The 26715-nt window shown below is 42.4% G+C and overlaps 1 protein-coding gene across 1 annotated transcript in view; it reads left to right on the top strand.

The window, feature by feature from the left end:
- Positions 1-26715, top strand: part of LOC144766733 (protein-glutamine gamma-glutamyltransferase E-like) — a 238670-nt gene that overhangs the window by 74062 nt on the left and 137893 nt on the right. The window contains exons 3-4 of the mRNA XM_078650485.1: positions 15742-15860; positions 17349-17477. Coding sequence (XP_078506611.1) covers positions 15742-15860; positions 17349-17477 — 248 coding nt within the window. The remainder of the gene's footprint in view (positions 1-15741; positions 15861-17348; positions 17478-26715) is intronic.

Below are 26715 nucleotides of genomic sequence, written 5' to 3'. Positions count from 1 at the left end.
TTTGCGGCAAAAGCATGGAAAAATACATGTATGCAAGATGTCTTTTATTTAAGCAAAAGACTGAAATATAGAAAGGTGCAAGTTTTAAGGAACTTAGAGCAGTATTTACCTAGACTGGTGTGGAAACCAAACCCTGGTCACGGGTCAGTTAAGGACAGGAAACCCTCAAGGAAGGATACCCCTCAGAGGACAGCAGGTGCAGAATGGACACCCCGGACAGGACAGGATACCCTCAGATTAGGAATCAGGACAGGACCTCAGGACAGGACAGCAAACCCTCAGGACAGGACCGCTCAGGACAGGACCGCACCCGCAGTTTGGAAGCAACGCCTGCGTTCCACCCTCTCTGCAGCTATCGATCAAGACCCCGATTGAGTCAGCGAACTCCCAGCAAAGTGCTTTGCCAGCACTTTAAGGTTCAGTAAAACCTTAGTCTATGGTCAATTTCGGACAGAGTGCTCCGCAGCGCTCTGTATCTTCAGTCACCTATTGAGTACGATGGGTCAGTGACAGGTCAGCTAAACCAGACAAGTCGGACAATTCCCTAGGTGAACCCAGGGTAGATATACTGTTTTGGGACAGGGTACCACCCCCCAAATGTTGCAAAGTGTCAGAATCCCCAATTTCGATTGGTCCTAAGGTAGGCTTTGGGTAACACACCAATCATATCAGTCTATTTAGATGCTACATTTACATATTTGGGTACCGCCTAGCGAGATTGGGGTTCCCATGAGAAATTGTGCAGAAATATGAGTGACAATATACATTGTTGCCGAGCTAGGACAATTGTCTCTGTTTTCCTGGGTTTTTCAGGTCAGTTCTCAGGAGCATCTTGCCCATCACTGCCAGCTGGCTAAGTTCCATCAGCCAAAGTTGTCAGGTCCCTGGAAAAGTGATCATGCGCAGAAGGGACCTCCAAGATGGCTCATCGGTACAAACAGACCCCCATTCCCCGCGGTACATGAAAAGTAAGCGAAAACAAATTAATACATAGAAATAACGTTATGAAAACACATCATTTGGGTTTGAACTTTCAACTTATCACTACAAAATATACTTATGCAGTCTAAATGTTAGCTACACATAACATACACAAGAGCAGTGGCACGAGCAGTACCACGTTGTAGGCAAAGCTATGAATTACGCATGCGCATAAATTTCCCTCCACTTCTGCAGACCCGTCAGGACACGTGAGTGTGGCTGACGCATGCGCAGTAACTAAATACAAGCGGCGGCCATATTTTACGGACACGGATTAAAATGATTAGGAATACACATAGGCAAGCTTCTTAATCCTTATTCAAACTAAATATAAACGTTAGTAAGACGTACACTTATTACCTTGTTACACATAAACGAGGTTCATGACTTCGGCAAGGTCGCAAAATATGCGAAGCTTTGCTTCATCAATCCCCTCTTTGATGATATTTACTATCATCACAAAATAAATGGAACCAGATGCCAACTTTTCTTTCACACTTTATACAGTTCTATTTCTTCTAGCAATCGCTCCAGCTTTTCTCGTTCAGTTTTGGTAGGGTGAGAATTCTTCACCTTTTTATAGATCTGATTATTCATCTCTTCTAATTCGAGCTCATCCACACTCCGTTTCACTCCTCTTGTATTTACCTCTCTCGCATTCACCTCATACTTCTTTGTGTGCTTGCGGCATTTGCAACAGACAAATATGAAAAATAGGATGAGACCTATAATTCCAATTGGCATCAGTACTTTGAGCAATAAGCCTTTACCTATACTAGCGAACCAATGACCTACATTTGAGAGACCATCTACCAGTCTCTTCCAGGCACTATCAACCTCGAGTGGTCTGAGTTCCTTTGCCAAATTAGTAATGTTTCTTACATATCTTTTGAGCTGCACACTTTTGTCCGGAATATAAGTGCAACAATGTTGCGCCTTCAACATCCGGCAGACTCCGCCCTCTTTCGCCAATAAGGTGTCAAGAGCAAGTCTGTTCTGCAAAACCATTGATCTGATCGCAACCATTTCGGTATTGACCAGCAGAAATCCATGAGCTGTCTCAGTCGACAACACATCCACTATAGTGGACAATTTGCAAATTCTGTGAGTGTTCAGAACCACTCCCACTCCAGGTATCAGTGCACTGAAAATACTACCCATAATTTCACCTATACTTTCTCTTTTACTACGCACTAAGCCATTAGTATTTTCACTGCTTCCAGCAACTCCATTCACATGGTATATTTTCGGGAAGACAATGCCAAAATAGCAGCTTCCATACCAGTGATCCGGCAATTTGAAATAAGCCTTGTCCCCACAAATATAATAAATTCCAGGAAACACAGGCTCTGACCCATTTTTGAAACCCCAACCTCCAATTACCTTGTAATTATGTTTGCATTCACTGGAACCAATGAAAATGTTATTATAATAGCTAGTCTTCTCGCGGTGAAGACATAGCTTGCCTTTCTTTTCAAAATCCAGCAACAGAGCAGGACCCGCCCCACCAGTTGAGGTGCCTTCCATGTTCTCTGCCCACTTTTGCCTTTTCTGACTTTCGTCATTAGCCTTCTTTTGTATTTTAATTCTCCTTTTCTCTGCCATGTTTAGGAACATCTTTTCCTGCTCATGCAAAGAACAAGTCAAGTTATCTCTGTGTGCGTCAGCTATGTCTATATTACCTATAGTCAGGAAATAATCCCCCATGTATCGTATTGCGTCACTTTTGGTATGTACAGGATTCAAGTTCCCACGTATAGGAAGCTCAGAAAAGATCACGTCATTGTTAGAGTAATAGTACTGTAACGGTCCTTTTTTGTAAAATAAACTAGCTAAAATGCTACAGGAAATTCCGTATGTCAGTGGCAAGTGATGGTATGTCAGCTACAGAAGTAGGTAGCTTCATGCAGACATAGCAATCTTCAATTTCCATAGTCTCCACATAGTGTATTAACAAGTTTGCGAAAACATTTAAGCGTGTCCTGTTTTTGATTCTATGATAGTGTAGTTCTTCCTCATCTGATGCTTCTAAGTCTTGTTTTGTTTGTCTCAGTGCTCTCTCATGTCTAGCTACACTCTGTGTTGTCAGCTCTTCACTGTCAGTATTTACAATTTCAGTAGGGACAATATTAGTATCTTTGCTTACAGCAAAGGGAATGAAAATTGTTAGTCCTATCCAGAGTAATATCAGGACAACTATACTACAGACACATACCTTGCAGCATGTTTTGCAACAGCTGCGACTGGGTCTACCATTCACGTTTGAATCAGACATTTTGGCTTCAGAAGAAGTTTGTCAACCCCTCTTTGTGTCTCTACACAAGTATCTTACTTTGTGCAAATTCACGGTGGCTCTTCTTCCTCTTCGTCAGAGTACTCAGGGACGGGCTCTCCGTCGCTTACGTCAGTGATATCGAGATCTTCAAGTTCTTCTAACACAAGTGTCCATTCAGGTGACTTGTACTTTTTGTTTTGTCTCTTTATCCGATCACTCCTTCTTTTGGAAGAGTCTTCTGGTTGTTCTGCTATACGAGCACTTCTCCTTTCTTCTGCACGTTTTTCTTCTACTGCTTTTATTCTCAATCTCAATTTCTTTATGTATTTAGGCTCAAGATGCTTTCTTTTCTTTAGTCTTTTGGTTGGTACTTGGACTTCGTTTTCTTCTCTTGCCCTCTTATTTTCATTAGCTTGTGGCAATTCTGCTTCAGTTTCTTCTTCTTCTATCTGACTAATTCCAGGGCTAGCATCTGTTTCTTCTGCCTGGGTACTAATCTGGCCTTGTTCAGGTATACTGTGTGTTTGCTCTTCAAGTGTCTCCGATTCTGTTTCCTGAACACGTTCTTCTAATTCTATCTGATCCTGTTCAAGCACTTCGATCTCTGGACTTTCTTCTGCTCGAACTATTACACTATGTCTAGTCTGTCCCTTCCCGATATCAGGTGTCAGTGGAGGAGTATCAATCACTTGTTCTGTATTCCTTTCTTGTTCAGGATCCTTCACTTGTTCAGTATCGGGCACTTGTTCCGTCTTATTCACTTGTTCTGTATTAATCACGTGCTCTGTCCCTGTCTGACCTTCTCCTTCCTCAGTTTTGATGTGAATCTCAAGAGTCTGAGGTTCTTCGCCTGTGCCTTGCTTTTCCTCTCTAGTCCACTCTCTACCTTCCCAAAGTCGTTCACTTGTTCGGATGGGGTCTTCGGTGAGATCAATCAAGGGAATCCACTCTTCTGGCCATATGCTTGGCAGCTCGTCTTCAGCTACTTCTGGCTCAGCTTCTTGGACCCCTTCAGCAGGCTGGACTCTTGGTAGTTCATCATCAACTATCCTTGGGCCAACGTCTGCTGATTCTGCAGCTCGACTGGTACTGGGCTGTACGTCGTCAGCTACTTCTGGTCTGGCTCCTGCAGAGTCCTCTGCTGGACGCCCTTCCGCTTCAGGCACTTCGTCTGGTGGTACCTTCTGGGTGTGGCTGGCGTGTATCCAACGCGGAACCCCTGCACACTTGACTGCTGTGGTAGTAACCAGAATCACCTGACGTTTTTCTCCCCACCTTGGCTCCAGGCAGCTCTTCCGAGTATGCTTCTTTATCTTCACCCAGTCCCCCGGGACCAGTTTGTGGAGAGGAGTCGTTGGATTGAGGATGGCGTCTTCTCCGATCTGGCGAGAGATAGAACGCACTTGGTCACCCAATCTCTTGCAGTATTCAAGCACCAAATCATCAGTAATACTCAACAGTTTGCTTCCAGGCACCCATGCTTGTCTCATCACTCTTCCCATAATGATTTCATGGGGACTTAGGCCTGTCTTGCGATCAGGGATACTTCTGAGTCCCATCAGGACCAAGGGCAGGGCCTTCACCCAGGTCAGTTTAGTTGCATCACACAGTTTGGCTAGTCTGTTTTTGATAGTTCCATTTATTTGTTCCACTACTCCAGAAGCCTCTGGACGGTAGGCACAGTGAAGCTTTTGGGAAATTCCAAAGGCCTTACAGAGTTTGTCGATCACTGCATTCTGAAAATGTGAGCCTTGATCTGATTCAATAGTGACTGGAACCCCGAACCTAGGTATCAGTTCTTTTAATAAACACTTAGCTACTGTTTTTGCGTCATTTTGGGGAGTAGGGAAAGCTTCCACCCACTTGGAAAATAAACAGACCATGACAAGGACATATCGCTTTCCTTCACACCGGGGCATGGTGATGAAATCAACCTGTATCCTTACAAAGGGACCCCCAGACCTCCCAATTTTCCCCAGTTCCACCACAGTCCTCTTCCCTGGGTTCATCTTTTGACATGACAGGCACCTCTGGCAGAGGGATTCCGCTACTTTTCTGAACTTTTTACTGTACCAAGTCTGTTGGAACACTAGAATCATGGCATCCCTACCAATGTATGACCCTTCATGTATCAACTTCGCCATTGTGCTAAGTAAGTGTCTAGGTAACACAGGCATACCAGTTGGACCTAAGATGACACCATCCACACGCCTTGGTCGACACCCATCATCCTTCCACTTCTCTCTTTCTTGCCAAGGTGCCGCCTGCTGCCACTCTTTCACTTCATCCCATGTGGGCACTTCTTCAAACACCTGAAGTTGGCAGCTGGTTCCTGGCCCCCCTCGTTTCGGATTTACGATATACCGATCTCTAGCGCACCATTGGGCCACTCGATCAGCATAATCGTTTCCCAGTGATACCTTGTCCATGCTCTTCTTATGAGCAGCACATTTTACCACTGCCAGTTCCTTTGGTAACTGGATTGCCTCTAAAAGGTCTTGAACAACTTTTCCATTTCGAATAGGGGTACCTGATGAAGTCAGGAACTCCCTCTGTAGCCACAACTGGCCAAAGTCATGCACAACCCCATAACAGTACTGACTGTCAGTATACACCGTTATGCGTATGTTCTTCCCAATTTGGCAAGCTTTTATCATAGCAATCAATTCGGCTACTTGTGCAGACTTGATGTGATATAGATAACCTGCTTCCTCAATTTTCTCTAGGGACACTACTGCATAGGCAGCACTCAGGCCTCCTTGTTCATGCCTTAGACATGAACCATCTACAAATAGTTCTTTATCATGCACAGGCAATGGCGTTTCCTTTATGTCTGGGCGTGGCTTGGTATTGAATTCTGTTAGATCAATACAATCATGTTCATCATCCACCCCCCCTTCCATATCCTTTGGGTCGGGGAGTAAGGTGGCTGGGTTCAAAATACTGCACCTAACAATGTTTACATTTGCAGCACCCACAAGAATCCTCTCATATTTAGTCAGTCGACTAGGGGTGAGATACTGAGTTTTGGTTCTGGTCAACAAAATTACCACTCCATGCAGGACATACACAGTTACCGGATGTCCCATGACAATTGACTCACTCTGCTCTAAACTGGCACAGGTAGCAGCTACTGCTTTCAGACAACCTGGTAATCCAGCAGCCACTGGATCTAAGGTGGCAGAGAAATATGCCACAGGCCTTCTCGTTGTGCCATGTTCTTGAGTTAGGACTGACAATGCGCAATTATCGCGAGTGTCACAGAATAGGGCAAACTCTTTGGAATAGTCTGGCATTCCCAGTGCAGGGGCTGTACACAGACAATCTCGTAGTTTGGTGAAGGCTGTTAAGCTTTCATCATCCCATTCTACAATTTCGGGTGTTCCTCTCTTAGTCATTTTTATCAAGGGCCTGGCTAGGACTGCAAATCCCAGAATCCACTGCCTGCAGTATCCTATCACACCCAGGAACATTCTTATTTCTTTCTGAGTACGGGGCAACTGCATCTTTTGAATTATCCTCACTCTCTCCGATGTCACTTTTCTGACACCTTTCTCTATCTGGTGCCCCAGATATTTCACCGATTTTGCACAAAACTGTAACTTGTCAGGGGACACTTTATGTCCCTTTTCACACAGGTGATTTAGTAGGGCAATGGTGTCAATCACACAATCCTTATGACTTTTAGACGCCACCAAGAGGTCGTCTATGTATTGCACTAAGACAGAGTTCCCAGGTAGGACTAAAGTTTCCAAACATTTTTTCAAGATCTGATTAAAGATAGAGGGGCTCTCTGTATACCCTTGAGGGACCCGGTTCCAGCAATACACGTGACCTTCGAAGGCAAACGAGAAAAGAAATTTGCTATCTGGATGCAAGGGAATGGAAAAGAATGCATGACACAAGTCTATCACGGTGAACCACTCAGCATCCCAGGGAATCTGATACAGAATCACTGCTGGATTCGGGACAATAGGGCAACAGGGAACTACTATTTTGTTGACTTTTCGTAGATCCTGTACTACTCTGTACTTGCCACTAGGCTTCTTAATGCCCATAATCGGAGAGTTACATGGGCTACTCATCACCTCCTGTATGATGTTTCCTTCTAACAATTTCTGTATTTCCACAGCAACACCAGCTTTCACTTCTGCATTCATCCTGTAGGGTTTAGTATTGGGGTATACTGCATTGTCCTTTATTGCTATCTGTATGGGGTCCACATTTTTCATCAACCCTACATCTTTCCCAGTAAAGTCCCATACCTCTGGCTTTACTGCTTCTTGGAGTTCTTTGGGCAAATCCTGCATAGTCATTCGTTTAATTTCCGAGTCAGGTCTGACTAACATTAATTTATAAATGCCGTCTTCATCTGGGGTCTGAATTTCCACACCCTTTGGTGTGCAAAAGATGGTACAGTTCATTTTGCACAGCAAATCACGTCCCAGTAAATTCACTGGACTGGTGTCACAAACGACAAATCTATGCATTTCCCTAAAATTTCCAATTGAGATCTCCATGGGCTTGGTAACAGGAGTACTAATCAATTGATTAGATACACCCACTACTTGGATGGCTTCTCCCGAGAGGGGTAGGTTTGGAACATCCACTGTTCTTACAGTAGAACGGGTAGCGCCAGTGTCCAACAGAAAGGTGACATCGTTTCCGTCAACCTTTCCTTCAATGTATGGTCCGGACTGGTCTACCGGCAAGGAGGCGCCAAGTACGCACTCCTCGTCCTCCCCTCTCAGGCCCCGTCAGTACTGGTCATCACAAAGGAAGGTATCATTTAGAAGATACTGCGAAGTTGCTGCATTTCTGTTCTCATTGCTTTCCCAGACTTCTATCTCATCTCCCTCTGCCTGTTTTCCCCTGTATACTTGCTTAGGTGCACGGGGCACCTGAACTGTTTTTACCTGTGGTTGAGTCTTTCTTGGTCTCTCTTTCTGCGTCTGTGGAGTTAAATCAGGAGTTTTGGGGTTATCTTCGGGCAAGTAAGGACACTCGTTACGCCAGTGTCCAATTTCGCCGCACTGATGGCAGGGAAATTTCTTCATAGCCTCCTCCCTGCTCATTTTGGGCCGGGGCTTGCCTCCTCCCCCTCCCCCAGGGCCTTCGTTCTTTGTATTTTTGACCATGTTACTCAACTGCTTTTCCTGCTGTTCTGCGAGCTTCACCTGAGCCCACATCACCTTTTCTTTGAGAGCCTTTTTCTTTTCTGCCATCTCGTCCTCGCAGTACTTTGCGTACCGCAGGACCTCGTCTACCTTTTTGGAGTGCCAACAGATTTTGTTATCTTTTATCCACTGACAAATTTCTGGTCTTAAACCGTTTACAAACCTGTAAATGAAGTGCGTCATGTCCTTCATCTCGATGTTATCTATACCACTGTATGTTTTAAACACCTGCAACAGCCTTTCATAATAGGAGTGCACTGTCTCCTCTCTTTCCTGCGTTGTTCTATCTATCCTGGTCCAATCAGTTTCCTTAGCTGGCACCTTTAGTTTCAAGTGCTGAATTACTTGTTCATACTTTCTCATGACTTCCTTCGAAGGTTCCCCTGTTTCTTTATCTCTGGTATACTCTTCACTAGGCCAGGCTATGGCTATTTTACACTCGGTCCATAGATCGACCGGGACCACAATGTCGAAAAACCCATCCAGGTCTTTCCACAGGCATTTCTGCACCTTTATGAACCTTTCCACTTGCCGGTACCATTCAACCGGCTTCTCGCGCAGTTTCGGGAAATCGTTAGTAAAGGACACAATATCCTGTCTGGACCAGGGAACGTGCACATACCTCCCACCTGGTACTTCCCGCATGGGGCATAATGTTTCGGGTTTGTCTACTTCTCTCAGAGGGAACTCAGGGGTAGCTTGTCTTGATCGGGCCTCATCTTTCTTACGTGCCCACCTCGTTTTCCACCTTTCCACGTCTCCCCATTTTTGCAAAACTGCAAGCAACTCTTTAATCTGCAACTTCCTCCCTGACACATTCAAGTTCTCTAAATCCTTATCTGAGAACTCAGCTCGGTATGGTTTCTGCAAGGGCTTTGATCTCGATATATCTATCCCCATACTAGCTGCAGTGTCGGCCAGTTTTTCGTGGAGCACCCTGGTACTTCTGGTAAGGCTTTTACACATGAACAGCAATTCTTCTTCAGAATAGGTGTTTAATCTGTCTAACCCCACATTTCCTGCCATCAATTCCTCTATTTCTACCCTCAGCTTGTAAAGGTCTAAAGGTTTCGTTTGCGGAGCCTGTTTTTCTAAATCACGACTCCAATTTTCAATCTCTTCTGGCGTTATCAAGGAAACACTCCTAGTCCCTGTTGCTGATTCTAATTTAATTTCTTTCGCATCAAAAGGATTATGCCTCTTCTGCACTCCCTTTCCGGTCTGTTTGTTTGGTAGATCCAAGAACACCACTTCGGACTCACACTCACTGGACTGATCGTCTATCAGTAGGGGCTCTTGCCTCGGCGGGGCCATTATCGGGTTCATAACCGGAGGGTTCAGACCTCCTTGATTATTCCCGTACAACGGAACCACTGGTCCGATTGTTACCGGAATAGTCAAAGCTTCAGGACTGGTATTTAACTGGGAGATCTTCTGAATTATTTCTGTCCTCTGTCTAGCTAGGGCCTCTTGCTCCCTTTCATCTAGTACTCTTCCTAATGTCCGATCAGGTATCATCTGTGGGGTCAGGTGAGGGGTAAGACTCGGGCGGTAGGATGCGTCTCACTTGGACCCCCACCATAATTTGCTTTCGGGAACAAAGTTCCTGTCCCCAACGACCTGCGCTCTTCCCCATATGGAGGCTGCAAAAAGGGTACCCCTGAACCTACTGGCTTTTCTTCGTTCTCATAAAGAGGTCTGGGAAAAAATGTTCTTTCACGGGAATATTTTTCCTCTGAGCTCTCGGGCATTCTAGGATATATATTGCGTACCTCCGGGGGCTCGGGCTTCTCGAAATAGGGCAATACCTGGCCCCCTCCCCCCCTACATAGGGATCTGTCCTCCTCCTTAATAGATGGACGCTGGAGATTCTCTCCTGCACTGGAAGGTCGGGCTCCTTCATTATAAGGGGGCGGACTTCTCGTAAAGATGTCATCTAACAATTCATCATCTGACTCTCCAAGAGCTCCCCAATGCTTACACTTTTCTGTCCTTTTTTCTCCCCCCGACGGGGTACATGCTGGCATCATAGGAAACAGACCCTCAACAATCATGCTCTGCCTCCACTGTTTCATCCTCTTGTCCCTTGTCTCTTGTTTCAGCCTGGGGTACCACTTAGTCAGACCTTTGTCCATTCGGGGTTTCTCTCTTTCAAAAGCCTCAATTTCCCATTCCTCTAATGCCTCATACTGCGTTAGTCTCGGTCTGGGATGTAATTCATTTATGCGGGTTCTCAAATTAAATAAAATTCTGCCATTAAAAGTACCGTCTAACGGAAAAGCCAATACTCCGTCATCTTTTGTGTACTTTACCCAATTCTCCAACCACACACAGGTGTTGTACCCTCGGTCAAACATCATAAATGAGGCAGGAGTATTCGGTGGCGGGATAGTAACGCCCTCTCTAGACTTAATCGGGTTGTCCGTTTTGAAGAAATTCTTTACCCTGCTTACAAGGGACATCTTTCTCTTAGCTCCGTACATAATATCGTATCTATTAGCTTTCCACTGATCCCTTTCAAACCCTTGGTTTCTTGGATCGGGTCTAGTCTCTGGACAATACGAGTGCCACATACGATTTTTATGCTTAACTCTGTTTACAAAGTCACCTCCAATCAGAACGCGTCTTGTAATTCCGTGCGACCAATGAGGTGCACGCGTTCAAGTATTTTCGGCCAATGGGTGCGCGGCCCCTTCGTGAGACTGTTCTCACTCCTCGGCGCTTCACCCCTCCTTTACAATTTCAGCCCCGCTACCCGCCCGCTGTTTCTACCAATCCCAGCGCGGCACGGAGTGACGTCAGAGGCGCTTCGCGACTGACTCCCTCCCTTCACAAGGTAACGGAAACTTTCTTTCCTTTTAAAGTGCTCAGTGCTTGGTTATTTTACAACAAATACACATTCGCCACAGTGCTCAAGTGTCTAGACAGGAAAGATTTCTTTTACTGCAAGTAAACTACTTCCATTTACTTTTCACGCGCTGCGGGCAGATCTCTTCCGCCTACCCTTCACTCTAGCATCGGTGAACCTGTTATTCCCCTAAACTCATCCACTTCTTTCCGGGATATATCCGAGTCTAAGGTTTCCCAGCGGACCCCATTGCTTTCACCCAAGCTCCGATGAACCTCCTACTCTTCCGATGTGACCCTTACTAGGTTACGCCACTATGGGAATTTTGCCAATGAACCTTGTTACTGACATTTATTCACACATATATTCAGAAAAACCCTAGTTAGTGCTTCCCGGTTATCCTAACCTGCACCTAACTTTCCTTAAGCCTGTGACCTCAGGACAATGGATTCTATTCACCACTTGCCCTTTCAATTCCCCGGGGAGTTCGGACAACAAGAAACAATACGGTTTACAAATGCATGGATTAATACATATAACACTACAAGAACAAGAATAATAACAATACAACAATTCATGAATTTCAGCAGCGTATTCACAAGAGAGTGATCGGTTCCCTCGCAACAGCCGCTCTTATAGCAGCATTAATGTACTAGCAGCTTCCGACTTAACTAGTCTAACCTTTAGCTAGTCCCTAACCATCCTCTGATCTACCAGAAAACTGATAGAGCGCGCGAGGTCACCCAGCCAATGATTTCGCCGTTTCCGGCTTCAGGGCCCATATACTTTCGATTCACACTATTCATTGACCAGGCGACTTCACGGGCTGCTATCAATTGTGTGTGTTCTCTACTGTTATTACTTAGTGTACCCGACTTACCATCCACCGACACGGGTACTTATGACTTCAATGGATCAGGAGCCTAGCTGTAAAAGGAAAGGCAGCAAAATGCAATTTCAAAATGACATTCAATACTGTTGTAAAATGACCACGGACAACTGGAAGTTTTTAAAATGTTTATCTAAAGTTCGTTTTCTGAAAGCATGAGATTTACAAGAATAAGGCAATCGATAATCAAGATAATGAAAAGTACATAACTATAGAGAAATAAAGTCAGGGTAATCATTAAAATGCAATAATGAGATGCGAAGGAAATATGCTATGCATTCAAGGCAGGAATTCTTTAGAAAATCTAAGTAAGGTCGTTCTAGACCATATCAGAAAATGACAAACTGCAATGCAAAATATGATCTCTAAAAGATAGGGTAACATGAGAACATATCAAGAAAAATTGTGCAAATGACTTTATGTTTCAATAGTTTGCGGCAAAAGCATGGAAAAATAAATGTATGCAAGATGTCTTTTATTTAAGCAAAAGACTGAAATATAGAAAGGTGCAAGTTTTAAGGAACTTAGAGCAGTATTTACCTAGACTGGTGTGGAAACCAAACCCTGGTCACGGGTCAGTTAAGGACAGGAAACCCTCAAGGAAGGATACCCCTCAGAGGACAGCAGGTGCAGAATGGACACCCCGGACAGGACAGGATACCCTCAGATTAGGAATCAGGACAGGACCTCAGGACAGGACAGCAAACCCTCAGGACAGGACCGCTCAGGACAGGACCGCACCCGCAGTTTGGAAGCAACGCCTGCGTTCCACCCTCTCTGCAGCTATCGATCAAGACCCCGATTGAGTCAGCGAACTCCCAGCAAAGTGCTTTGCCAGCACTTTAAGGTTCAGTAAAACCTTAGTCTATGGTCAATTTCGGACAGAGTGCTCCGCAGCGCTCTGTATCTTCAGTCACCTATTGAGTACGATGGGTCAGTGACAGGTCAGCTAAACCAGACAAGTCGGACAATTCCCTAGGTGAACCCAGGGTAGATATACTGTTTTGGGACAGGGTACCACCCCCCAAATGTTGCAAAGTGTCAGAATCCCCAATTTCGATTGGTCCTAAGGTAGGCTTTGGGTAACACACCAATCATATCAGTCTATTTAGATGCTACATTTACATATTTGGGTACCGCCTAGCGAGATTGGGGTTCCCATGAGAAATTGTGCAGAAATATGAGTGACAATATACATTGTTGCCGAGCTAGGACAATTGTCTCTGTTTTCCTGGGTTTTTCAGGTCAGTTCTCAGGAGCATCTTGCCCATCACTGCCAGCTGGCTAAGTTCCATCAGCCAAAGTTGTCAGGTCCCTGGAAAAGTGATCATGCGCAGAAGGGACCTCCAAGATGGCTCATCGGTACAAACAGACCCCCATTCCCCGCGGTACATGAAAAGTAAGCGAAAACAAATTAATACATAGAAATAACGTTATGAAAACACATCATTTGGGTTTGAACTTTCAACTTATCACTACAAAATATACTTATGCAGTCTAAATGTTAGCTACACATAACATACACAAGAGCAGTGGCACGAGCAGTACCACGTTGTAGGCAAAGCTATGAATTACGCATGCGCATAAATTTCCCTCCACTTCTGCAGACCCGTCAGGACACGTGAGTGTGGCTGACGCATGCGCAGTAACTAAATACAAGCGGCGGCCATATTTTACGGACACGGATTAAAATGATTAGGAATACACATAGGCAAGCTTCTTAATCCTTATTCAAACTAAATATAAACGTTAGTAAGACGTACACTTATTACCTTGTTACACATAAACGAGGTTCATGACTTCGGCAAGGTCGCAAAATATGCGAAGCTTTGCTTCATCAATTAACAGAGGCACATTTTCATCCCCACTCATTTCTCTTCAGGAGCTGAGGTAAGCACTGTATATTATTACCTTTGTGTGGGGGGGCCTTTGTTTCCTCTGTAATTAACTTGGTCCATCTGGGGTACAAAAGGTCTGGGCTCTGATCTTAAGCAGAGCCACAGAAAAAATGACAAATCTGGATGACCCATAAGATGTACATGTATGATCTAGGGACCTGCGAATATGAACTAGGTGCCTGTTTTCCATTTACACCCCAGTTTAAAACCTCATGGGACTGTGTAGACCTAAAGGAAGCAAAACTGCACTCTAAAGCACTTTTTGCCCTTTTTATATAATAAAATGTCACTGCAGACAAGATAATAAATCATACTGACTCTACCTGTAAGTGACCACTAATATTATAAGGCCTATCTCAGGTCAAAGTCTCACCCTGCAGAGTCACTTCTGTGGCAGGCTACTTGTGTGCTGTTACCGGGCTGTGCATGATGGTAGTCTTACACTCGCAGCCCCAACCATGTGCACAGGCATGTGCCGGTGTTCACATGTACCATAGCTGAGTTGCAGTGGACTTATCTTTAAAGGAAGATACTGGTGGTAAACTTGCGCAGTCCATGTGATTACCATGGGTGAAACATATTTAGGGGGACGCACCAACAGTGAAAAGTCCATAAACTGATGATCAAACAAATCTGGGCGCACTGAATGGGCTAAACCTAATTGCAACAGAAAAGGCAAACAGTGACAACACATAGACCATCACAAACTACCTGCATATAGGCACATGCACACGAAAGTGGATGCGTAAGCCTTGATTGACTATAATCTCAATTTATACCATTACAGTTGCAGTAATATAGTAGCATGGCACAGGAAAACCAGCTGTTATCACCATTAATATACTGCACTTATTAGTTCCAATTTCAAACAATTTGCTTGGGTGCTCAGTTTACAATAAAGCTACTACTAATTTGTGCTATTACCTCAACTAGTCACTTAACTAGAACCCAAGTGGTGAAAAATACCCTAAACATGTCTTGTTAATGTGAGACATTTTGTCATTCGTTTGGCTCTTATAGAAGGCCAGTTTTCATTCATTGTTTGATTTTGCTTTTTTTACTTTGTTATATGGAGATTAGTCATGTGGTACTTTTAATACTTTAAATATATTGGGCCAAATTCACAAAAGTAAACTGAGACAAAAGTCTAACTTCACCACTTTTGGTATTTACAAAGGGCATTTTTATCAAAGGTTATACTTTACGACTTTATGACTTTCGGTATTCACAAAGGGCTTTTACGAGTAGCAAATGCTCTTTGTGGATACTGAAGGTCGTCACGTTAGACTTTCGTTTCATTTTACCTTTGTGAATGGGGCCCATTGTTATTTAGCTCTATTATTGCTAATTGCGTGTCAACTGGATATTAATCTCATTTTCTCATACTCTTCTTTAGTTCCCTGTTTCTCCAGTTTAGAATATGCTGCACTAGGCTTCGCTCATATCCCTAGAGAGTGTAATTTCTGTTGCACTACACAAATGAAAGTGGGACTGTTACATGGCAATGGAGCAATCGAATTGAAGACTCAAACTGTAGAGATAAGAAAGATTTGTAGACACTAAGAAAGAAATAACACATAAGTTGAAAAAAATGAAAACAGTTATATAAAATGAACACACACATTTTAGATCCCTGGAAAATGTAAATAATATTTTTGCCTTGTTTTTTTCAGATGATGATGTATTTATGCCCATCGATGTCGAAAGGAAGGAGTATGTTCTGAATGACTCAGGAATTATCTACCGGGGTCATGATAAGTACATTACAGAGCTAGGATGGAATTTTGGCCAGGTACGTTCAGATCATTCAATAAAAAAGATGATAAAACAAGTTAGATAGAAAACATGAAACTGTGGATATTTTCCAGGCGCCAACATAAAGTACAGCGAAAAGATACAGGCATTAGATTGTTCAATAAAATCTCTTCAAAAGAGCCATCCCTTCTCATTTGGTATAGAATGATAAGTAGCTGCAAAAACTTGGTAGAACTTAGGAAAGGGTTAAAGATAAATAAAAGTTAGGTACAAATACTTTAATGATTGTCCTAAAGTAAAAGTATGAGGTATCTTAAAGAACCAGAAATAAAGTATAGAAAACGTATTTCATTGAAGTTCGCAGGTAGCAGACAATATCACATTTAGGGGTATATTATCAAGGGGTTTATCTCCGCTTTTTTGGCTTTAAAAGCCAAGAAAGCGGAGATAAAATTATCTCCCTATTACCAAGCTGTCGCTAACACCAGTTAGCGACAGCTAATAGGAGATAGCGACCATCTTGGGCCCCGCTTTGCATGTCAGTGATATTTATCACTAATGACATGCAAAGTGGGCGTGCCAAGATGTTAGCGACTGGAAACAGTCGCTAACATCGCTATCTCCTATTACCAACTTTTGGAGATATTCGCGCTAAGCACGAATATCTCCAAAAGCTAACACCTGCCCTGAGCAGTTCTTAGCCATGTTAACCAATGGGAGGTGGATAACATGGCTAAGAGCATTTGCTCGATAATGCATGAATATCGCTGACTTTTCAGCGATATTCATGCATTGCGGCCGTTTTTTATCGCATTTGCGATAAACCTTGCTAATAGCAAGGTTTATCTGCGATAAAAATCGCCGATGTGCGGCGATAATTTTTGTCTCTAAACAAGTTAGAGACAAAAATTATCTCTATTGGTTGGTAATATGCCCCTTAAAGCATTGAAATGTGATTAGGTTTGGGATTTTGGTTTAGGAATAGTATGAGTGTTAGGCTTTTGGGTCATGGTGTAGGATTAGGGCTCAGGGCAGTATTTATGGTTAAGATTCGGATTAGGGATTACAGTCAGAGTTGGTCATAAAGCTGCAATAAGTTTAATTGATTTAAATCTGTGCGTTTCTCTGCTTTTATGATTATACTGTAGGCATGTATTCTATATTTCTCCTTTTAATCTTCATGGTCTTCAGATATATCACATTCTCTTCGGATGCACAAAGTATAAAAGGAACTGTTATACTGTTGTTAATGGGTAGCATAAGAGTAAGCTATTTGATGTATTCTACTCCCTTTTGCAGGGGTTCTCTAACTCTCTATAGAATAGGTTTTGCTTCCAGTTATACACTCACCCAGCTTGCCCTTTTACTGACTACTATCTCTGAGCAGTACTAGTGCCTGGCTGTTATGATATGAGACCCATTCTTGAAGGGAGGACTTTAGTGACAGTGAAAGAGCTCAGAAATATACTTCTGAAGAAGCTAAATAATTATTTTCCTAACATTTATGTGATTTTTTTATTGTTAGTTTGAAAACAAAATTCTGGATTTGTGTCTCACCATTCTGGATAAGAGTTTGGAGCACTGCAAGGAACCATCCTTAGATTGCACACAGAGAAATAATCCTGTCTATGTGAGCAGAGTTATCAGCGCAATGGTGAGCTTAAGATTTCTTATCTTTGGTGAAGACGCAGTTGTTTTGAAATGTGGTCCTCGAAAATTCTCACTTTTCTGTTTCTCTAGAATGTAGAACATTCTGATAGAGTTTACCTATAAACTGCTGTGATGTTTTTTTGTCTTTTATTTTTTTTCAGTCTTTCTCTATCCACAATGTGCCTTTCATTTAGATCAATCATTCATATTTTTCTATTGAAAATAAAAGAAAACTATAGAATCAGATGATTAAAACTTGAATGTATTTAATGTATTATTCTATGGCTATATTCATCTAAAATAAAAAGAGATAAGAACTTAATATTTTCAAAAAACACCATATTGATCCCAATTCAATTTGTCAAATTTGTCAACATAGTACTATTTAAATACATTACTTCCTACTGGTAGGAACTTGACGACTTTAAGCATCTCAAATACCATTGAATTTGTCCTATTAACGTCAAGGAGTAACTTGACACAGTGATCATGCCCTTGGTGGCACAGTTATAGATCTGTCATGAATGCTACATCATACAAGAGTATGCAACTTAGTTACGATCACCCTTACCCGGCACGTGGACTCCTATTCACATTATGCCTCTACCATCTTGCTCCAGTTTACATACTTAACTCTGCCAACAGCGGTTGAGAGTGGCAAACCAAAGAATATGGAAGACCGAAGAGATCAACAGGCCTTAGTAGAGAAGATTGTATAGTGAGGGTAGTACCTTTGACATATGCCCATATTCGAATTGATTACCAGCATCTAATACAGAATCTCTGATTCCTACTGCCTCATTGGACCACAAGTATCAACTATTTTAAGTAAGTAGTTCTGAGGCCTCTTATGAACCCTCCATATTCATTCATACTTCGACTATTACCATGGGAATGAACATGGATATGGAATTATGTTCCTGTCAAGTTCACAGTTTCATAGTTCTAAAACAGAATTAACCATTAATATAAGTCTTTCGTCCAATGTCAATCAGTCAGTCAATATTCTTTATTCGGTCAGCATATGACCATAAAAGCACATTAAAATATATGTGCATCATAATTTTCAAAAATATGTACAATTTTTGATTAAGAAAACTAAGCGCACATTGTAATGATAATACTCAAATAAAAGCTTATATATATTTCAATTACAAGATATTTAATTTCAAGTAGGCAGGCTTCTGTTCACACAAAAATTGCATATTTCATTAGATTGCAGATTAATCATAATCGACTCACATATATCTTTCTCTTTATCACGTTTAAGGCTGAAGAGAGATAATTGATAACTGCAAAACATAAAAGAGGTGAGTTTAGATTTAGTAAATAATTCAGCCCTTCTTGATGTGAACTAAAACCAATGTCACGTAAAATAGGGCATAAAAACAGGCTCATAAAGTGCGATACAATGTGCAAAAAAGCATGAAGTGCTTCGTGGCTTGAATGGACAATCCGTCACAAGGGCGACGCAGAAGAGAAGCATTTTATACAGAATCTCTGATTTCATCTGCCACATTGGACCACAAGTATAATTTATTTTAAGTAAGTAGTTCCAAGGGCTCTTATTAACCCTCTATATTCATTCGCACTTTGACTAGTACCATGGGAATGTCCATGGATATGGAACTAATTTCCAGCGAAGTTCACAGTATCATAATTGCACAGCGGCGTAGCAACACATGTTATTTTGCAACACATTTCTCCAGTAACCCTCTCTCCTCCATAATCTCTTGCCTCCTGCCCTACCCAAAGATTAACTCTATCTTCCTCCTTGCCAAGTGTCTTGCCTTCCTCCTCCCTCTATTGTGCATCGTATTTCCTGTTATTCGACTAACATCTTTCGCCTCTCGTTTCCGAAGTGTCTCCTTCAACAGTACCCTGTGCCCTCTCCTCTCTACTCTTTCTGCACAGGCTTCAGGCTTTATAGTCACAAGTTTGCTCCCCAGGTATGCAGCTTTACAAATACATCCTATTTACTGGCATTGGGAAGAAGGTGACGGGGCAGAATCATCCTGATGACTAAAGAAGAGAAGTCTGAGCTTTAGATATAAAAGGCAAATGTACTCCTTAGCTGCCTGGCTGCAGACATCTGTGCAGCTACCAGCGTAGCAGACCATACAGTAAAGACCGATAACAAGGAGGAAAACATCTCATAGAGCATGAGCAATAACTGCCTGTTTTAAACACATTTTATAAAGCAAAGAAAAAAATACATAGAAAAAATTGTAGATGTGAATTGTGACCGCGAACAGTTTACGTAATATAGCATGTATATATATATATTTTATAATTTTTATTGAGCAGAGCATTAAGTACATGATATGGATTTCGCGATCAAAATCAAAGACACATTTATGAAACCTTTAAAAAAAAAACATTAAATAGCTTCTTCCTTCCTTGACAAGAATAAAAAGATTAAACTGTAGCAGCCAATATCATCATCAATAATTTAAAAAGAGAGAACGTGCAAAACCCTGCGATAAAGTGCGACAGCAGAACAGTGCAAATATTACATATTACTAAGTGCAATGACCACAAAAGTGCTGATGCTTCTAAAGTGTAACCATCAAGGTAACAGTGCTAGTGCTCTTAATCGCTAAAGCTTCTACAATTTCAACATCAGTATCAATATCAGTATCAAGTATATAACGAACCCCCTTTGGCTGTTCTAGATTTTTAAAATACTTCAAATTTTTTCGAATTTCCTAATGGCTCCCACCTGACTTGCATATGCTTTTTCGAAATTACGAGTCCTTTTCATTTTATTGAATCACTTCAACGTCACTGGATTTCCAGTTCTGGAGGATTAAGGAGGGGGCTACAGTACAAGAGATAAATACGAACATTTCCTCAGCCTTGGTTAACATCATTCTATCTTTGCATATCCCAAATAGGGCCAACACAGCCTCAGGCTGCATTCTCTTCCCGATTGCCAGCTCTATATCCGCAAACATTGCCTCCCAAAAGGGTTCAAGCCATGGACAGGTAAAATAAATGTGGTGCCACCCGCCCTAACCATTGGCTTGGTATCTAAAACACTTGTTTTCAACCTTCGTATATTTTTTCCCCAAGGCCTCCGGAGTCAATTAGGCAAGCCAGCGTGATACAAATGCCATCCTTTTAAAATTGGCCGCGCGCAGGGATTTGCTTCCTAGTTGGCATAGGGTCTCCAGGTCCTTACATGAAAAAGCACATTGTGTCTCATGTCCAATTTTACCCAAATGACTTTCTATCAATGATGTTTGTCCCTGGCGATATAACAACCTGTACCAGTTCCCTATGCCATTGATTTTGGCCCCATAAAGGGCTACCACCAATTTGTTCGGAGACTCAAAGAGGCCATTAATATTTTTTTTAACTTGCAAATATTTTTTAAAAAGTTGGTCTCCTAGGGTTATCAGCCTTTATCATTACCTCTTGCCAAGCAACCACCCTATTTTGAATAACGAAATGTCTTAGCTCCCGTAGCCCACAATTTTCCCAGTTAGTTAGATGGCTTATCTTGAATTGGAGGCCTAGACGGTACACTCCCTCAAACTCAGATATTGTACGCCTGAGGAGCCAGTTTTGTTAATAAAGGACTGAAGTCTAGAAGAATATTCCCTTAAGGTCTTGTATCTGTTTTTTTTAAGTTTGGAGGTTTTTAAAAACACTTGAGTTTGAGAGCCAATTTATTGTAACATTTTATCAAAGAAGAAGCTATCTCGAATACATTTGGATCCTATCAATCCCGCCACTATATCTAAAAAGGCAGCCTCATAATACATTTTTAAATGAGGTAGAGCTAGGCCCCCCTGGTGGATGGATAGTTGTACTACTGACACGTTGACCCTGGATACTTTTTTCTCAGGTAAAACCTCTAAACATCGTTTCCATTTCTTTAAAAAAGGATAAATACATTTTTATTGGGACCTTACTGAATGGAAATATAAGCAGCGGTAATATCGACATTTTGATTAATAAACCCTGCCCAGTAGTGAAAGAGGAAGTAAAAGCCACTGATCTAAAAGTCTCTTACTTTTATTTTTCATTCTTGTATAATTCAGATGATATAGCTGATGGTACTGGCTAGTTACAAATATCCCAAGATGTCTAACTGGATCTTGGTTAGCGGCTTGTACCCGCAAATAAGATGGAAAAAGATTTAGATCAGTGTTGAAGGCAAGAACCTCTCTTTTTTTTAGGATTAATTTTGTGACCCCCAATTTGCTCAAAATCTCTAAATTCCCTCAATACACTTTCCATATTTTCTTTATTGGGCATCAGATATATATCTGATGCCCGAAAGTTTCCGCGAAAAGTTTCGGCTTGGCCATTCGGGGAATGGGGGATTGCATGGCAGCATTGTTTCTAATTTTAGTTACTAATGGTTCTATAAAAAAAGAAAAAAGCAGCGGCGAAAGTGGACAACCCTGTCTAGTCCCCCGGTTTATTTTTATTGAACCTGCTCGGTTTGTGTTGATTAATACCTGGGCCGAGGCCCCCTGATAAATATTGCGTAACATATCAATAACCTGAGCTGGGAATACGAATTGACCCAGGGAGAAAAACAGGGTTGTCCAATTAACCAGGTCAAATGCTTTTTCAGCATAGACCATTATAATACATGCCGGGGTTAAATTGGTGTTAAAATAATCCAAGGCCTGTATTAAAACTCAGTATTAGCTGCCATAGATCTTCCAGCTATAAAGCCTGTCTGATCACTATGAATTACCTCCGGGGCAGCAAATAAAAATTGTTTGGCCGATACTTTCATTAAAATCTTGTAGTCCGAATTTAAAAGACTGATGGGCCTATAAGAGTTAACATCCTCAGGATTTGTATCTTTTTTAACAAATTACAAAATTGTTGCTTCTTTGAAACTTGCTGGAACCAACCCTCCTTGCTTAATATAATTAAATAGTTTTTTCAATGGTGTCAACAATTCATTAGAAAAGGTTTTACAAAATTCGATAGGGAAACCATCCTGACCACATGCTTTTGCCCCAGCTGTTACTTTAATAGAGGTCAATATTTCTGCAGAATTTATATCAGATCCTAATTGACTTGTCCGATCATCTGAAAGTTTGGGGATATCTATATTAGAAAAATAGTCCTAGATCAGTTCTTCCCCCACTAGATACTCTGTGGAATAAATACGGTGAAAATGTTCTAAAAAATCTGTGAAATCTTATCACCATTGACCTCTTCCTGGCCGGTCTGGGGATCCCGTACCTTCACTATTATTGACGACTCCTGTCTTTTTCTTGTTGTGTTTGCCAAGAGTTTCCCTACTAGCTGGCTATCTTCATACACCTTTTGCTGGTACATTTTTAAACTGCAAATTTCTTTCAATACAAAGAAGTCACTCAGAGCTGCTCTTGCCTGCTCGAGTTGATTAGGATACTGCTGGAGATGAAGGGCATATTCTTTTTCAGCTGAAGTTTGTAGTTTGGCTATTTTAAGTCTCCTTCCATTTGCCTGGGCAGCTGTATAGGCGATGATCTGGCCACAAACTGCCGTTTGGAACCCATCCCACACAGAGAAAGGCTCCGCAGTGTTATTGTTAATCTTAAAATATTCAGAGATCCAGTTTCTATACCCACCACCAAATCCTGATCTTGGAGCAGAGTGCGATCCATCTGCCACCTGGACCGCTCTCTGTTTTCCACACCAAATACAATTTCAAGCTCAACTTTTGCATGGTCTGAGAAAGGATTACACCCGCTATCTATCTTGGAGACATGGAGAGATCTTGATATGAGAAAAAAAATCGATTTTAGATGCGGTTCGAAAACGATGCGAATAGCAAGTAAAGTTTGTTTTATTTGGATTGCTATTACGCCAGGGATCTAATAATTGGTATTCAAGTTTAAGAGCTTCCATAATTCTTTTGGTATTCAGTTTCAGTTGTTTCTTATTTTTATTTGATGTGTCTTTTTTCAAATCCTGTATGACATTAAAATCCCCTCCTACAATAAACTGCCCCAGGGCCTCCCTCAAAAGCTCATTAATTTTGACCAGACGGGAAGTATCGTCCGAGACCGGACCATAGTAATTTACAAAATTCAAAATGTTCCCCTGTAACCTAGCCACTACCCATAGCCATCTCCCCTGTGGATCTCTCTGAACTTGTAAAAATTCCCAAGATAATGTTCTGAAAAAATAGATGGCAACTCCTCTCAGGGCCAACCCCGCTGATGAAAAAATACATGAGAAAAAATCTGGGTAAAAATAATTTAGGAGAGTTTGATTTTATATGTGTCTCCTGAAAAAACACCACTTGGGGATTTTAGGATATAAACCATTTTATGAGGGCACCATATTTTTGTTTGTTTAAAATTCCATTAGCGTTGACGGATAAGATGTTACATTTGTTAGTTTCCATCAAGGTTTCTAATCGCAAAATAGCATTAGGCTTTTGATTGAGTTATATCTGTACCTTTGGCTCCTACTCTTTTTACTGCTATTAACCCATTTCAACCCTTCCAGCCCCCCCTGAAAAGCAAAGCTCCCCCGAAATGTGGATTCCCAACCTGCCACCCTGACCACATTTCACCCCCCCCCTCTAACCTGGGTGTCATATAATTACACCTGTGTGATCCTACCCCCACCCCCAGCAATTCTCAATAATATCCAATATTGCTGAAACATATAAGCACACATACATCTTAGGGGTAGAGCCCCAATTATGGTAGAATATCAATTTAACAAACAACTAAACTTTCAACTAGACCTTCCATGGAGTGAGGTGAGGGGACCCTCCAAATTATAATATTTTACCTATGACAGTGCCCGGAATATTGCCCGAAACTCAGAATAATTCCTTCTAAGCCCTGGAGCCCTGCGAGATCTCTTTTAACAAATCCTGTGCTTCATCCAGATCAGAAAACATGAAAAATTTGCCCTCAACTAAAACTTTCAATTTACACTGCTGGGCAATGGGAGTCTGCACCCCATAAGCCTTGAATAAGTGGAGGATCTTCACTAAGCATGGGCCAAAAATCAGTTACGCTCGCGAAATGTACGGATTTTGAGCAATTTCGCAATCTACGAATCTCACAAAATTGCCAAAAATTCGCGAATTTGCGAGCGAGCGGATTTTTTCTTTTTTTTATGCCCAGCTCACTTAAGGGACCCCTGAGGCCTTCAGCGCGATGGCATAGTAACACACACATGGTCACTGGAGACAACTCTTCTGGCACGTTACGCAGCTGTAGTGTAGGAAAAGCACTATACATTTACCCAACGAGGTAGCAGTTACTGATTAGCCAGTAGAAAGTACTCCATTTGAGTTGAGGTATCGCCCAAAACAATGGCGTCTTCTTGGATAAATATGAAGGGCAGGGTTCATTGTGGCACGATGCTCCTGTTACAAAAACTAAACATCAACAGGAAGCACTTATATATATAAATAAAGGCGGTGCCCGAGTTGAAGCTCAAGTTCAGTAACGCATTCATCAGCTCAAAAACAATCGTGAGCTTTGTCGAGGCTGGGCAGGTGTGCTTTCTCCACCGTCGAAAATTAGCAGTGATGCTGGATAGAGGCCTCTGCATCCTTCACTTTCACGAGCGCAATTCCCGTGCAGTTCCTGTGTCCAGGAGCTTCTTTCTCCTCATCTGCTGCTCTGATCGGTCTCTGACCTTTTTTACACACAAGAGGCATGTGAACTCGCATACTTGCATGCAAGTTCACATGCCTCTTGTGTGTAAAAAAGGTCAGAGACCAATCAGAGCAGCAGATGAGTAGAAAGAAGCTCCTGAATACAGGAACTGCATGGGGATTGCCCTCGTGAAAGTGAAGGATGCAGAGGCCTCTATCCAGCATCACAGCGGGCTTGCAAGCCCACTGTGATGCTGGATAGAGGCCTCTGAATCCTTCACTTTCACAAGTGCAATCCCCGTGCAGTTTACCCACTATGATGGACAGCTCACTCAAGGGACCCCTGCGCCCTTCGGCGTGATGGCATAGTAACACACACATGGTCACTGGAGCCAACTCTTCTGACACTTTACACAGCTGTAGTGTAGGGAAAGCACTATACATTCCCCCAACTAGGTAGCACTTACTGATTAGCCAGTAGAAAGTACTCCAGTTGAGTTGAGGTATCGCACAAAACAGTGGCGTCTTCTTGGATAAATATGAAAGGCATGATGCTCCTGTCACAAAAATTAAACCTCAACAGGAAGCACTTACAGCAGGTGCCCGAGTTGAAGCTCAAGGCAGGCAGGTGTGCTTTCTCCCCATATCTAGAGTCGAAAATTAGCTGTGATGCTGGATAGAGGCCTTTGCAACCTTCACTTTCTTGAGCGCAATCCCCGTGCAGTTCCTGTGTCCAGGAGCTTCTTTCTCCTCATCTGCTGCTCTGATCGGTCTCTGACCTTTTTTACATAGCAGAGGCATGTGAACTTGCATAGAAGCCCACCCGTTTGGCCCCGCCCCCACACTAGCTGTGTGCACCGTCTTCCCGCCATTTACCCACTATGATGGGCAGCTCACTCAAGGGACCCCTGCGCCCTTCGGTGCGATGTCATAGTAACACACACATGGTCGGTTACTGGAGACAACACTTCTGGCACTTTACGCAGCACTATACATTTACCCAACGAGGTAGCACTTACTGATTAGCCACTGGCAAACAGTCTTTTGGGCAAATCCGCGAGTTCACGAATATTTTCGCGAACTTGCGGATTTTTTTCCTGATTTCGCGCGAATTTGCGGATTGCAGATCCGCAAAATTCGCCCATACTTAAATCTTCACAAATTCCTTTCTCCTACGAGCCGCCTCAGCAGTCATATCAGAGAAGATTCAACATTTTACAGAGTCATTCGCAATGAACTGTCTCTGTTGAATAGCTTTAGTCAGTATTCTCTCTTTTACCTGATAGTCGGCAAAGTTTAGCAAGGTTGTTCTTGGCAACATAGAATTGGGAAACGGGCGAGCAGGCACACGATGAGCCCTTGTGATGGTAAGATCACCTTCAAATTCCGGGATAACTTTTTGTTCAATAAATGAGTTGATCCACTGCAGTGTTTAGGAACCCTCAATACCGTCCGGAATTCCCACGATCCAGAGATTAGATCTCCATTGCTCTGGCATCTTCCATTATGGTAGTCATCTGTTCTTCCAGGAGTGAGATCCTAGCTTCAGCCTCCTGGAGTCTGATTGGAAAGCTTGACATTGTCTCCTCAAATTTCTCTAATCGTTGATTAAGAGCGGCAAGCCTAGCCTTTTGAGTTTTCTTCAGTTCACGGACTT

This window comes from Lissotriton helveticus, chromosome 7, assembly GCF_964261635.1.
Source record: "Lissotriton helveticus chromosome 7, aLisHel1.1, whole genome shotgun sequence".
Taxonomy (NCBI): Eukaryota; Metazoa; Chordata; class Amphibia; order Caudata; family Salamandridae; genus Lissotriton; species Lissotriton helveticus.
Note: the sequence above shows the minus strand (reverse complement) of the source record. Positions and strands in the feature narration are given on the sequence as shown.